Source organism: Equus caballus, chromosome 1 (genome assembly GCF_041296265.1).
Source record: "Equus caballus isolate H_3958 breed thoroughbred chromosome 1, TB-T2T, whole genome shotgun sequence".
In the NCBI taxonomy this organism is placed as follows: Eukaryota; Metazoa; Chordata; class Mammalia; order Perissodactyla; family Equidae; genus Equus; species Equus caballus.
The window spans coordinates 38,517,700-38,532,451 of NC_091684.1; the positions used below are offsets into that span (position 1 = coordinate 38,517,700).

Genomic DNA, 14,752 nt, shown 5'->3' on the forward strand with positions numbered 1-14,752 from the left:
CATTCAACTGACAAATTTTAGGGAGGACCAATTATAGGCAAGATATTGTGGTAACTGAAAAAGGCCCATGACACAGTTGGTGCTCTTGACAAGCTCTCAGTCTGGGTTGAATAGTCAGGCATGATCATAAGAAACCAATTGAAAGCCCTCACCAAAACAGCCATTGGGAAGCTTACCACTGCTGTGGGACATGAGGAATTGTGTGCTGTGCACTACTGTCCATTCCGTGGACTTGGCTCAGCATCACATGCTACTATCTTCTCCTAACCATGGACACAGCATCATACGTGGGTTTACTCAGGCAAAGCTGTCTAGAAAATGGCCTTCCTAGTTCATTAAGGTGAAGAGAAAGGTAAAAAAGTTTTAAGTTCAATGGCAATTTATACAGTGGCTGCACTGCTTAACTGCAGGGGGCACCTTTTCCAGAGAAACTGGATTGGCAGTTTGAAGCTGGCAAAGCCTGGCAAACTTCTAGAGACAAAGATTGCTACCTCTGGAGAGGAATGATATGTGAGGCCAACAAGAGCGCCATCACCTTGGGGGCCGTATTAGTTTGTGCCTTTTGTTTTTTGGTGAGGAAGACTAGCCCTGAGCTAACATCTATTGCCAATCTTTCTCTTTTTGCTTGAGGAAGATTGTTGCTGAGCTAACATCTGTGGCAATCTTCCTCTATTTTGTATGTGGGATGCCGCCACTGCATGGTGTGATGAGCAGCGCATAGGTCTGTGTCCAGGATCCGAACCTGCAAACCCCGGGCTGCTGAAGTGGAGTGTGCACACTTAACCACTACGCCACCAGGGCAGCCCCAGTTTGTGCCTTTTATCACAGGTAGCTGGGGCACATCAGAGATCTCATCTGATAGGGAATCAACTAGAACTGTCCTAACCTGGTGAGTGAAGAGGTGAATGGCTTCTTGCTAGCTTTCATTTTACCACATTTGATAAGTGGGCTGTTAAACAACATATACATCTCCAACTCTAAAAGGTGATAATTCAGGGTTTTTGAAGTGTTTACTTATAAATTTATAAGTACTGGCAAGACCACGGGGAAATGATGATTTCAGCTTAACCAATATTGCTGCGTGTTTAGTAGTACTCTCAATATTTATTAGAAAAGACCTGTTATATAGTCTTCCCATTAAATATAGATGACTTTAAAATTGTGAGTACTTTTCAAGTACAGTTTTAGTAGCATATTTTTAGGGGGTAGAACATAAGCCAACTTAAATTTTTCCACACTGGATTCCATTTTTCCACACCATATAGATCAATTTTCTCCTCTCCCCGCCCCCATTCTCAGCATCAAGCCAATTCCTTAGCACCAGAGACAGGGGAACAAAAATCGAGGAAGTTGTGATTCTACAGAGACAAAAGAATAGGGGAGCTATCTATCTTGAGAAAACACATCCATTTTTAATTTTCCAATTCTGACAGGATCGTTTATAATCTGAGCTGTTAACCCCTTTTCCTCCTTCAACAGTAGTTTTTGAGAGTGGCAAACAGCTTTGGAAACCACTATCCTAAAATAGCACCCTACCCCTTCCTAGGACCTGGCTGCCAAAGCAAACAGTTGACAGGCGTGCTGACCTTATAGCTACTGGTGTGAAATAGCATCACCTTTATCATGTAATAAGACTTACAAGAAGGTATGACAGATGGAAGATGAAGGGTAGGAGAAAACAAGAGAAATGATGTAGCAAGGTAAGGAGAAAAATGGTATAGCAGAGGAAGGAACAAAAGATTCCCTGAATATACGGCCACCCTCCTAGGTTATTATAAAAGCAACCCTGGGCTTTTGGGTGAACTAGCGTCTTCCAGGCAGATTGTAATTTTGCATGGACCACGCCCACTGTGCTTCCATGCCCTGCTCCTGCCTGCACCCCTCCCGCCCCAGTTTGCTGGCACCTCAGGAACCCTCCAGATATTTTTTCCCTACTCCTTCTTGACTGCTCTGTCCCCTTAATGTTCAATGTTCAGGTTATTAGCGTCCGTCACTCTTAAGAAATGTCCTTCATAAATTTTGGTTCCTAAGGCCTTTCAAAAATCTTGATGATTTACTGGATATTTTTATTTTAAGCTTTCTTTCTACCTTTAGTCAGCTTACCAAAAAAGGCCTCCTTCTAGACTGCCTTCTATTTATTACCCAGCCTTTGTTTTTTCCCTCTAAGAACACTGGTTTCTTCTGCTCCTTTTCCAGTTTGTTAATGCAAGTTTCTACAGATTCATGTATAGAATGGAAAGTGTAACACTTACCACATTAATCGGGGGTCTTCTGAAGTAAAATGGTAGTTTTTCTGTTACAGTTATGCAGACTAAATCCACATCTAAATGTGTACAAGCAACCTGTCAAGAAGAAAAAAACAGGTAAAACCAAAAGGAAAATTGGCACACATTAAGGATGGGAGATAGGATCAAACCTGATATAAAGAAATGGTTACTCCATAGGCATTATGACGGTTCTGTGTTGAAGCACATCTGTCCCTTTGCAAAGTCAATGGTCAGCCATTCCTTCTCGTTTGGTTTGACGGTTTAACTGCAATCTAGCTGAAGCAGAGCAATATGTCCACAGACAGTCTCAACAGACAGGGCCTAGAGACCCTCCAACTCACGGTCTGCCACATAAAGATGGGTTGCTAAGAGAAGCTCAGTTTCTGGAAGGCTACTTCAGATTGTTCCAGAAAGAGGAAACCAACTATTCTGAAATCCAAGAAAAAGAATAAGCCAAAAGGAATGTATGCATGATCCATTTATTCCACAAATTATTTCTGCGCCAGGCCTGCGGCTCCTATCAGTCTACAGAGTGGCTGAAGACACACTAACATGGCACTAGCAATGGCAGTTTGTTCAAATGCTAACAGAAACAAATAGTCTACAGAAATGGTTAAAGCAGAGTTGTTACGAATCAAATGATACTGAATGCATTTTTTCCAACTTTTAATTTCCCTTTCCTTTGCTCTAATTTTTGCTACTACTTGTTGATCAATACTCTGCATTTACTTCCAAAAGAGATTTGAAACTGCTTACAAAAAAATACATACAAGATAAAATAAACAGATAAGGAAATCAGGATAAACAGAAAATAAGGGCAGGAAAATAAAATACAGCTGGGGAAAGGTTCCGAGCCGAGGAATACAAGCCAAAGAGGCTGCCAGAAGAGGGAGCTCTGGCTCTAACTTCACCACTATGTGATTACAGTGATAAAAAGAACTGGCTGTTTTGCACTGTATTTAAAACAAGCCTAAGTGACAAGGCTGGTGTATACGACCTTGAAGAACAAATTCAAACTGCCAGGATGGCTATGCTGGCAAACCAGCCTCAGCCACATGGACCCAGGGAAAGGGCAGAGTAAGGAAAAGGGGTAGAGAAGGGGCAATAATGTCCTGTAGGATCCGCTCAACCTTCAGAAGTGACAGGAATGTCACATCTTGCTCTTTCTCTTCAGAATCCCCACTTGAGTCCTACCCCACCCCAGGGCTTTAGGAAGCAAGTAGTGATCAAAGGCTTCCTGGCTTAAGGCAGACAGTCCTAGTAACTCATGAAGCCCAGGCAGTGAGCTGTTTTGGCAGAAACTGGCTCATAAAGAATCTGCCCCGTGCCAACTGCTACAGCTGTCCAACTCATACAAGAGTCACCGAAAATTTGATAAGAATGGACGAAGAAAACCCCTAAAATGAGTTCAGCTTCTGTTCACCATTTTTAAACTATCAGAATGGCAAAGATCAAAAAGTCCAGTAATACACGGCTGACACGAGAATGAATAAACAAGCACTCACAGGGTCTTCAAATCAGTACAGGGTCTTGAAAAGCAATTTAGCAATCAAAATTTTAGATGCTTACATCAGCAATGTCACTTATAGGAATGTACAAACGCTCAAAAATATTAGTGCAAGAATAGTCACTGCAACACCAATTGCAAAAGACTAGACACAATTAAACATCCCTCAATTTTACGTGAATAAATTATGATTCCTTTATACAAAAGAAAATGCTGACTCTTTAAAGGGAATAAGGTACATCTCTAATTGATATTATGGAACCACCTCAAGATACACTGTTAGGTGGAAAAGGCACGGTGTTAGGTAGGAAGGGAGGAAGAGGACAATGACGGAAGGAAGGACTAGGTAAATGCTATTTCTGAAAAGAGACCCAAGAACTGTTTGTAGTGGCTGCCAATGGAGAAAAGGGAGAGGGAGTCTCAGGTGGGAGGAAGATGTACTTTTCAATGCATATCCCTTGGTATTGTTTGCATTTATTATCACGAACATAAATTTTTCATTAAAAAAAGTTGATTCATTTTTTAAAAAGCTGTTAAACATTCTTCTCCAGAGTAAAGCTAAATTAGGTTATTTTTTTACTTAAGTATTGCTTTTTTTCCCTCTCCTAAATAACGGTAATTATCCAAAATATCCCTTGTGTTGGTTTAAGTACACATACTACAATAAACTTTCAGTTACAAAGGACAGCTCCACTTGGCTCCCTCTGACACCTCAAACTTATAATGTCTCAAACCAAACTCTTCTTATTTATTTATTTATTTTTTGAGGAAGATTAGCCCTGAGCTAACTGCTGCCAATCCTCCTCTTCCTGCCAAGGAAGACTGGCCCTGGGCTAACATCCATGCCCATCTTCCTCTACTTTATATGTGGGATGCCTGCCACAGCATGGCTTGCCACGCAGTGCCATGTCTGCACCCAGGATCCGAACCAGTGAACCCCGGACTGCTGAAGTTGAACGTGTGCACTTAACCGCTGCGCCACCAGGCCAGCCCCCCTGCTGAACTCTTCTGTTATTAGCTTTCTATTAATCCAAATGCTCAATTCATACATTTAGATAACTATAAAATAAGAGCTAATGTTCACATTATAATGAAATATTTTCTATATCACTAAAAAAGATTAAATTTTGCCAAATAATATCTGTGGTTAAGAATCATCTTACAGTGGTTTCGGCAGGTTGTATATGAATTCCTATCAATTGTTCTCATCCTTTTTTGGTCCAAGGACTCCTACGAGGATTTAAGTAAGGCTTATTCCCAAAACTGTACATACACACACATACGTTTATTTTTGATTTTATGGAACAAAGAGAACAGAAGGGTAGGGGTTCAGTCTCCCCCAAATCCCCTTAATGGATGTCAGGTTAATACATCTTGGTATTTTATGATAAAACAGTATGCGAGGGAGAGCCAGGCTTACCCAGGGAAAAGAGAGATGCCCATAAACAGTACCTCTCAACCTAAAGTGTGTAAAAAAAGAATTCCCCTGAAGAATTTATTTAAAGTGCAGATTACCAGGCCCTACTCCCAGCAATAAGTTCAGCAGTAGGGCCTAATATCCTGCATTTTAACAAACATCCCCAGCAATTCTGAATCCGGTGGAGCCACACCACACTTGAGAAGCACTGACTTGAAAGGTACTCCTGCTCCTCAAGAGCCTCAGGTGCTCACAGCCTACTCCACAATACTGTTCTCCAACGCGGAAGGCATGGATTTCAGAAGCTGGATGGAAATAGAACTTCCATTTCCATTTATTTTTTTAATTCGTTCTCTTAAAATTTGTTTTGTGTGTGCATATTATTTCATAAAGCACACCGATACAATGGAACATGTAAATAATTTACAAGAAAATAAAGATACATACTGGGGATGCAGGCTCAACATTTTTTTAATTTGACAGGATACACAATCAAGTAGTTTGGAGACCACTGGGCTAAACAAACTGAATTCTCCTCACCCTGTCCAATCGCTTTAAATTCTAAATGGAAATAACTAACCCAGAAGCTTCTATGTAACTGTCTCTGCCACATTCCACTGCCTCCCCCTAAACCAATAAGCCCTGGCCAATGGACTCCCCTTACAATCTTTCATCTTTGCCTTATCCCCTGGGGTAACTATGGAGAAGAAGGGTTTATTTATGAGACACCTTCCAGATACTCCAAGTGGAAAACAGTGTTATTCGCCATGGAAACAACGCTATTTAAAGTGGTTAGATTTTATATTACTAATTGTTAACATATGTGTGTACGCTTTTATGACTCATCTTAGGGACTTAACTTGGCTTTAAATATCATATCTATAGGGACACTTGTTTAAATTCTAGATAATCAACTTACAAACTAAACAAATAATACCATGCACAGAATGCAACCTGTTAAAGCAACAAACTGCTCTCATTTGACTCAATTCCAAGCCATGATATAGTTACAAAAGCTTTATGATGATAAGAAAGACATCTTTTTAAATTGATTCTCTACAGACAAAGGAGACTGATAACTTCAACTGAGTCTTAAAGAATGGGTAAGCCTGGGACAGATAAGACATTCCAACTGTAAAACATGTTTTCACATAACTTTTTCCGTATATCTGTACAGTCAATTCCAAACAAACACTTAGTGAATTATTTATAGCTTTCTTCCATCTTCCAGAATATTTCCACCCACCATCATCAAGCATGTGTTCATGCTTTCGAATTCAAACTTTTGAATAATCTGAGAAAAACAAGTATTAAGATAAATAATATAAAATCACTAGATGAAATTATAATGTATTCTAAAACCCAAAAGTCCTAACTTTACTACACACAACCTGAGATTTAGAGCAATTTATTTAACCTAAGTCTCAATTTTCTCTTCTACAAAACAGGGATAGTAATAAACATCTGTACTGATTACCCCCAGGATTGTTGTGTTAAAGGTAATAAATACGTAAAAGTCTTTGGAAGATTGTATAAATGTATGCCTCCCAGCTGTGTGATTTTTAAATATTTTGTTTGCTTCTCTAATCACTAATAAATGGCTATGGAAATGTTAAGTTGTATGCTCTTCAAAATCAATTAAAACAACACACATACAACAAAAAATTGGGTACATCACCAACTTTTAGCCTACATTATAACTGAGTTGTCATTAGTGAATAATAAAACTAAGCTGCTGTTTAACAAATTTGGAACTACCCATGGTCCTCCTCAGGGTTTCTGCAATGAGTCAAAATCCTCTGTGGGACTTGAAAAAACAGATACCCTGACTCAACCCCAAACATCCAGTGGTGGAGATCTGAACCTGCCTGATTTTAAAAAATTCCACAGGGGTCTCTAATGACTAAGAACCACTCTATCTTACCTCTTTTCCTGAGATGAAATTTTTGGGAATTACTATAATTGAGAATTTTATAAAGGCAGTCACCAAAAAAAGGGCATTCATGGATAATTTGTGCTGTTTCCCTGCATTAACATAAACAATTCAGAATTGATAGTATGCTTTGAAAACTAAATTTACCACAGGTCAGCCTCTTTAGTCAACAGCTCCATCTACTGGACAAACTTAGGGAAAATCTTCGTATAATTTTAGAACAGATTTTACTTAAAAATGAACTATGGTGCAAAATTAAAACATCAAAGACCAGTATATTTTTTTCCCTAAAATATCCCTTTTGTGTATATACTTTTGGTAGAAGGCTATTTTTCTGAACCTAGATAAAGCCAACATTCAGAACTTCCTGAAGTAGCCATACTTCATTTCATACAGTAAGACATATTCCTGAAAAACCGTTACAGTTGATTTTTTTTCTGTAATCATTTAAAATGCCCAGGTGGTGTGTCTCAAGTTGACAAAATGAGCATACATGTTAAGCAACTTTCTCTCCTGAAAAGTCACAGTAATGGCAATTTTGAAAGTATAAAAGGAATTAAATTCAAAAAGGCTCTCTGAACATGAAGGGGAATAGTATCAGCAGGCTGGTTTTGAAGAATTTCTGGAAGACTAAAGGTTGACATGATCACACTGGCATATGGACCACCCCTGAGAGCATGCAAAGGAGAAAGCCGAGATGGGATCCTTTACGTCCCAGGAGAACCTTGCAACTTTCTTCCCTCACAGGCAGCAGTGAATAGTAAGGACAGAAACTGAAGTGATCTTAGAACTAGAACGACATAGACCAACATTTAACTAAGAGAAGTTTCACATGAATGAATGAATGAAGCAGAGATAAAGAAACAGAAGAAAACCTTGATGGACTTTTTCAATCTGAGCCCATCAAACATCTAGCAGGGTGAATAAAACAAAACAAAACAAACACATGCCACCTCGATACGCTTGAGGAATTCCAGAACTCAAGGCATAAATGAAAAATGCTGAAAGTTTTCAGATGGGGCAAAACAGGTCATCTACAAAGGTATGACATCAGACTTCTTATATAAAATAATAAATTCTATTCTCTTTTACTATCTGTTACTTACGTGAAAAAGTTTTTCTGTCTTTGGAAAAACTGCAACAATATCATACAGCCGAACCCTTGAAGAAGTTGCTCTCTGGTAATGCAAAAACAATGTCATCATAGAGTAACAACAACAATACACGTGGAATTCTGAGTAGTGGCCTGGCTACACTTATATTTCAATCACATAACACTTCTAATACACCAAGGACATTTCTGCTTTGCTTTGTCTGTTGGCAGAAGAGACCTTCTAAGCCCATGAGAATTTAGATGTCAACGTCCATTCCACTAACCATCCTCCTTCTTTCCTACACTGTTACACTTTACCTGTGTACCAAACACCGTTTGAGATATAAAACCGCAATTAGATAGCTCTTGTTCTTACAAGCTAGTGGAGGAGCTTGCCAGACATTTACTGAGCACCTGCTGTGTGCAGGGCACTGGGGGTACAAAATCATTTAAGGCATCTGTCTGCCCTCCATGGAATTCGCCATTTTTCTGTGAGACAAGAAATACACATGACTGAGGACGATATGACTAGGTTCATAATGAGAATACTGCTAAATACAAATTAAACTACTAGACGTGCAAGAAAATACCTGAGAGTCCTAGAACAGAATGAGAGAAATATATCAGTTAAAGAGAAAGAGTTCTTGTTTTAAAAAAGAAAATCTCAAATTTATACTGTATGTGTATGTATGTGAAAAGACTACAAAACTATATATTCAAACCTACAATCTCTGAATGATGGAGTAATGTGTGATATTTCTTCTTTACCTGTCGGCACCTTCTAAATTTTTATCTCTTATTTTGTAAAAAGAAAAGCCATCATAAAAATGAGAGGAGGGCTGAAGAGAACCAGCAGCCACCATGCTGAGGTAGGTGAGTGGGCCTACTGGGTGGACCTGTGCTGACACAGGACCAGCTCCAGGTCTCAGAACAAGTCAGGATCCAGGATTCTCTGCTCTCAGCCTGCCCACTCTCACCTGGGAAGGGGACAAAAAGGGGCCACCAGGATCTTCAGGATAACAAGAGAAAACGAAAGTCTTTGTGATCTATCAAAAGGCAGCTCCATTTATGTCTATCTGGGCCTAGAGAACCAGAATGCTGCTTAGCAGCTGTATAAAACACCAAAATTTAGCTTTAGCAATGTTAATTGGTACAAGGACGCTAGCCTTTCCTTGATTACTCCTGTTCTATGACAGAGGCATCCATTCCAGCTAAAGATGAAAGAGCTCACCTTCTCAGGGGTCTTACTTTCTCTCTCCCCATCTAGGCCCTTCCCACCAGCAAGCACACTCCAGTCTCTCCCATCTCACAAACAAAATCTAGACAGCATGTTCTCATCCGCCAACCTCTCTATGCCTTCTGTTCCCCTACAGAGTCAAATTTCTCCAGCCAAGTCTGCATCACAGAGTCCCTACACCTTCTCATGGCCCTACCATTTCCATGGAAATGGTGTTTGCTGAGGCAACAAATAACTTCCTTGTCAATAAATTCAAGACATTTTTTAGCCCTTCTCCTGCTTGACTGCTTAGGTATACCGATGCTGCTGACACTTCCTCATTTTTCCCTTCTCTCTCTCTACGATGTCCTTCTACTTCTCAGACAGTCCCTCCTCCGTCTCCAATCCCAGCTCATCCTCCTCTACTCCACCATTAAATGCTGAAGTCCCTCTGGACTCTGTCCCAGATCTTCTCTTCCCACATGGCACTTTGATCAGCGAGTCTCATCCATTCCCATGATTTCAATTACTCTCCACAGGGCCACCCCTTCCAAATCAGTATCTTCTTAACTGGGATCACTCTTCTGAGGGCCACAGCTTTTTTCCCAAATGCCCATTTGACAAACTCCCCTGGAACTCTCACAATAACCTATTATGTCCCAAACATGATGCCCTCAAACATGCTTCTCTTTGATTTCCCATCTTGGGAAATGGTACCCTCATCTACCTTCCAGGCTGCCCAGGCCAGGCCAGGAAGTCATCATTCTATATCCAATCAACCATCAAATCCTGTCAATCCTCCCCAGATGCTCAAAGCCCCTCCTTAACCCCTCTGACCCATTCTCTATAATGTAAACCTCATAACTTTATTCCCTTGGTTAAAACCTTCAAGAGCTTCCAAGTGCTCACCCAGACCTGCCTCTCTAACCTCACCCCAGGTTAGCCAGCTCACTAGTCTCAGCTCTACTGCTGTTTCATTTCCCAGAACACACCATGTTTCCTTGGCTTCAAGATCTCTGCATAATCCATCCTGTCTGTGGGAACTCTCTCCCCTGCTCGGTACCTATGCAACACTTACTGATTCTTCTGGCCCCAGTCTGAACATCAACTTCCTCAGGTCAGCCCCGTGTTACACACTCCCAGAGCATCCTTTATGTACTATCTCCCACTTTTTACACCTTCCTCACATTTTTAATTACTATTTATGTAATGCTTGTCTTGCCAATTAATTTGACTATAAACTTGAAAAGTTCAAGATGTATGTCTCTTTATTAATCACAGCAATATCGTCAACACCCACTTTATGTCTGGTTCATGTGAGTTCAATGAATAACAGTGGTCAAAGGACTCTTTAATTGTGGTACCCCTACACAAGTGCCATGAGGAGAAGAGAGTTTGCTATAGTATGTGAATTCTGAGGATAGGGGGAGCAGGCAGGTGTCACACGTGGTGGGGGTCAGGGGATGTAAGAATGGAGTGAGTTGAAAAACAACACTGTTCAACATTAGCCAATACAACTTACAAGGCCAAAAAGAGAGAAGAAAAATAATTAACTTACCAAAACGTTGCAGTGAGATGGATCCGAAACGATAATCGTCAGTCTAGTTAAAATTTTAATTGGTCTTGATTTTCCCTACAATCAAAAACATGCTATCAAAAAAGCACAAAATACAAATGATTGACTATCCTCTCTATCAGTGGAAAGTATTCATTAAAGGGTACTAGCAATAAGGGAAGTGAAGATTAGTAAAACCTGGTTTTTGTTTTCAAGGAATTTACAATACAGCTAGAGAAAAAAAAAAAGAATGTACATATATTAAACTACATAATGAAATAATTTAAAGGTTGTAGGACTTCAGGAAAGAAGATCATTGAAGTACTGAATCGACAGGCAGAGAACGCTTCATGGAAGGGCTGAGTTTTGATGGAAAGGTGAGACTGGTCAACAGAGGAAAGGGCAGTGCAGGTAAGAGAATCACAAATATCAGTGGGCACGTTTGAATGAATGAACAGGTATTACGCTTCTGAAACAACAAAACACCTACCTGCACAATTGGCAAACTTGTAAAGAGTTCAGAAACAGCTACTGGCTTTTCAATTTCCTACAACAAACAATCAACAGTCACCTAGACTGTACATGTCAATGGGACGAAGCCTTATGGGAAACTTAGAAGAGGTTTTCAGAAAAGATAATTAAAAAACAATAAACAGGAAAGCTAATTTCTGGTATTCAGCAACACTAAAGTTTTTTTGTTTGTTTTTAAAAAGGAAGAAAGCTGAAGAGTAGAGAAGCAGCTGAGTATATCAATGATGGGAGAGACAAAAACTAGTGTTTAGACTGAAATAATCTGTAAGGTAGAGCTGTTGGTCTAAAGAGAAATAGACATATTTACTAGTATATTTAAGAGGGAAATCAATGAGTAACGAGTCTATAATAGTAAAATAAAAGGTCTAAATAATGAGAATACAGTTCAGTGAATAACAACGCACTTTTTAAAAGTTATTGAAAAATTTTATCATTAGCACAAATATGCATCAGTTCAACTGTTAACATAGGATAGGGCACAGAGTGCATTTAAGAAATATGCTCATCTGTAGCTTCCATATTACCAAGATAAACACAAATAATGATAAATTCTGGTTATTAACTTCAGGAATTGTATTTTACCTGTTTCTTTTCCTTAAATTCAACAACATGATTGATGGCAACAACTGAATAGCCCACTGAAAAGAAAAATTGAACATTCCTGTTAAATATAACAATCTGTCTTTCCTGTACACATAGGGTCATCCAACTCATGTCAGGACTAGGAGGCAGTTAGCAGAGTGGTTACAGGTCTGGGTTTTCGTGTCAGATTGCCTGCCTTCAAATCTAAATCGCCACTTACAAGTTATTTAACCTGAAGTTTCAGGTTCTTCATCTGTCAAATGGTGATAATAAGAGAACTTACCTCATATGTCTGTCATGAGAATTAAATGAAATAATACAGGTAGGATGTTTTAGAACAGTGCCTGGCACATAGTCAGGGCCTTGTGTGACCTCTGTTATGTATTGTTAGCATGATACTAAGACCGTTAACTTCATGCTTTTCCTTTCAACCATCACTCTCTTTCATGTCCTTTCTTTCACTTTCATCCCATCGAGTTTACACTTTTTCAGTGTCACTTTTATTTGCGTTCATTTCTTTTGTTTTTTACCCTTTCTACTTCCTTCAGAGGCCTTCTTCCTAAGGAGAAATGGAGCAATGACCCCCTCACACCACTGCTCACTTCCCCTTTTGAGCTGCCCACCATCAACAGACTGGGAACTCCTTGAGGCCAGGGTCTTGTTTTATCAGCCTCAACACAGCACTGTTCTAGACATTTGTACTACCTAAAATATGTCTAAATCATGACTCCTAGCTTTAAGTTACTAAACACCAATGGGGACGACAGGATATTAATAGTAAAAGATAACGCACATTAATACCAAAATAGTGATCCTCCCTCTGATCAGTTACTCCAACTTCCCTGTTTCCTTCCTCCTTCAAATATTTATTGAGCACCAATTACTTGACAGGCTCTGCAGAGAGCTCTTTATTCTTAATCCTCTCTATCCTCATGCTTTACAGTCTAATGAAAGAAGACAGCTGTCATCATTAACCCCAATAATTAAAATGGGGTCCGATCTCTCAGGGCTTTCGCTTCCCTTGGATTCAGACACGAGTAACATTCTAGCATTTGGGCCAGGCTGCTCCCCTCTAACTCGCTTAGTATGTCCTCCGCCCCAACCTACCCTCCCTCTAAATAATATTATTCCAACACTCGCATCCCCATCTCCCTCCCCGTCTTGTCTGAAGCCCCACAGTACTCCCCGTGTGTGCTGACACTGTTCTAAGAGGCAGGGAGGAGAGTCATTAAAAGCACTGGTGTAGGAGACTGTATACTCTGAAGTCCTGGCTTCCGCCAACCACCAGCTGTGCGCCCTATGCAAATCCTCTCATGGCCTCAGTTTCCCCAATTTACAGGAAAGAAGGAGCAGGACTGGGTAACAGCTCCCCAGTGTCTTCGAGTTTCCCGCGCTCGGGAAGAGCAACACCGCAGCGGGCATCAGCTTTCAGGGACATCCCAGAGACCCCAGGAGACCTGAAAGAGCCCCGGCCTTGCTGGCTCCCTCCCGAGCGTGGCCCGACTGTCTGGCGGGCAGCGAGGCTGGGCGGGCACCGCGGCCCGCGAAGCCAGAGCGACTCACGGTGAGCAGCGTTTTCCACCAGCCCGCGCAGCGCCTTCAGGTCAGAACCTGCACGCAAGTCCAAATCCGCAAACACCGCCATGCCGAAGTCACATGACACCCGCGCCCGTCTGCGCAGCCGCAGGGCCCACCCCCTCAGCACTCTGGGAATTGTAGTTTACCTGCGCGGTCGGTCCGTCCCTCGAGTTGACTTTAGTTTAAGGTTCGCAGGTCCTTGCCTCGCCTTCAAGTACCAGCCAAAATTAGTGTGTTGGAATCAACAGCCTCACTTCAATCCTTCTTTGTCTTCTGAATGAGAATGTTTGGTTTCCCTCGGAGGGGTTCAAATCTCTGAGCATTCGTCTCATAAAATAATGTAGAAAGTGACTCTTTAGAAAGGCACATATACAGCACTTATGGAGCGCCTACCGTGAACCAGACACTTTTGCTAAGGGCTGGAAACGCTTTTTAAAAAGTCGTAGAGAACCTGTTTTTCTTTAGTTTTCCTAAAGTCCATTGTGTTGTTAGACTTATCGGGAAGAGGGGGAAACTGACCTGAAGCCCTCGAAAGCGGACTGCCTGAGAAGAGAGTGTCTTTGCCTAGTCAGAACTGGCAGTGTCACGGCACGCTGCTCTCTGTCACAGTCAACAGCTTCAACCACAAGATGGCAGGGCTTTCTCTAGGATGAGCGGTTAGCTCCAACAGTGGTTTAGCCAAAGACAGGTTTGATAAGGGAGGTGCAAAATTGAAATGTTTTACAGTTTTCCATCTGAGAGATGTACAAGGTAATGTATATCCCATATATTTGATGTTTCCACATTTTTGGACTTTGTATAAATGAACTCTTGAAGATGGATAAATCAGTTATCTGAAAAAGTTGTGGAACTATGGCTTACATCCGTGCTTCTCAAACTGTGAGGAAGGGCCGCCCCCCCTTCCCGCCCCCACCCCCCGCCCACCCAATTCTTCTCCCATCAGTCGTCATCCCTTGTGCATTACCAGTAGTCAGCTCTAGCCCCAGAAGATTAATTTGACGACAGCCGAACTGCTCTATAGTTGGCTGAATAAGAATAGTCCACTGGCAGGGCACTTGGATATCTGGACAATG

General features: G+C 41.0%; 1 protein-coding gene across 2 annotated transcripts in view; it reads right to left on the reverse strand.

The window, feature by feature from the left end:
- Positions 1-13,803, reverse strand: part of RPP30 (ribonuclease P/MRP subunit p30) — a 28,039-nt gene extending 14,236 nt beyond the window's left edge. The window contains exons 1-6 of one of the 2 annotated variants that reach the window (XM_001502781.6): positions 13,665-13,803; positions 12,102-12,157; positions 11,479-11,535; positions 10,992-11,066; positions 8,231-8,302; positions 2,253-2,342 (exon numbers count right to left, since the gene is read on the reverse strand). In XM_001502781.6, the coding sequence (XP_001502831.1) occupies positions 2,253-2,342; positions 8,231-8,302; positions 10,992-11,066; positions 11,479-11,535; positions 12,102-12,157; positions 13,665-13,746 (432 nt within the window). In that variant the 5' untranslated portion in view covers positions 13,747-13,803. The remainder of the gene's footprint in view (positions 1-2,252; positions 2,343-8,230; positions 8,303-10,991; positions 11,067-11,478; positions 11,536-12,101; positions 12,158-13,664) is intronic. The other variant, XM_023642854.2, reaches the window with a different exon arrangement.
- Positions 13,804-14,752: the final 949 nt, after the last annotated feature.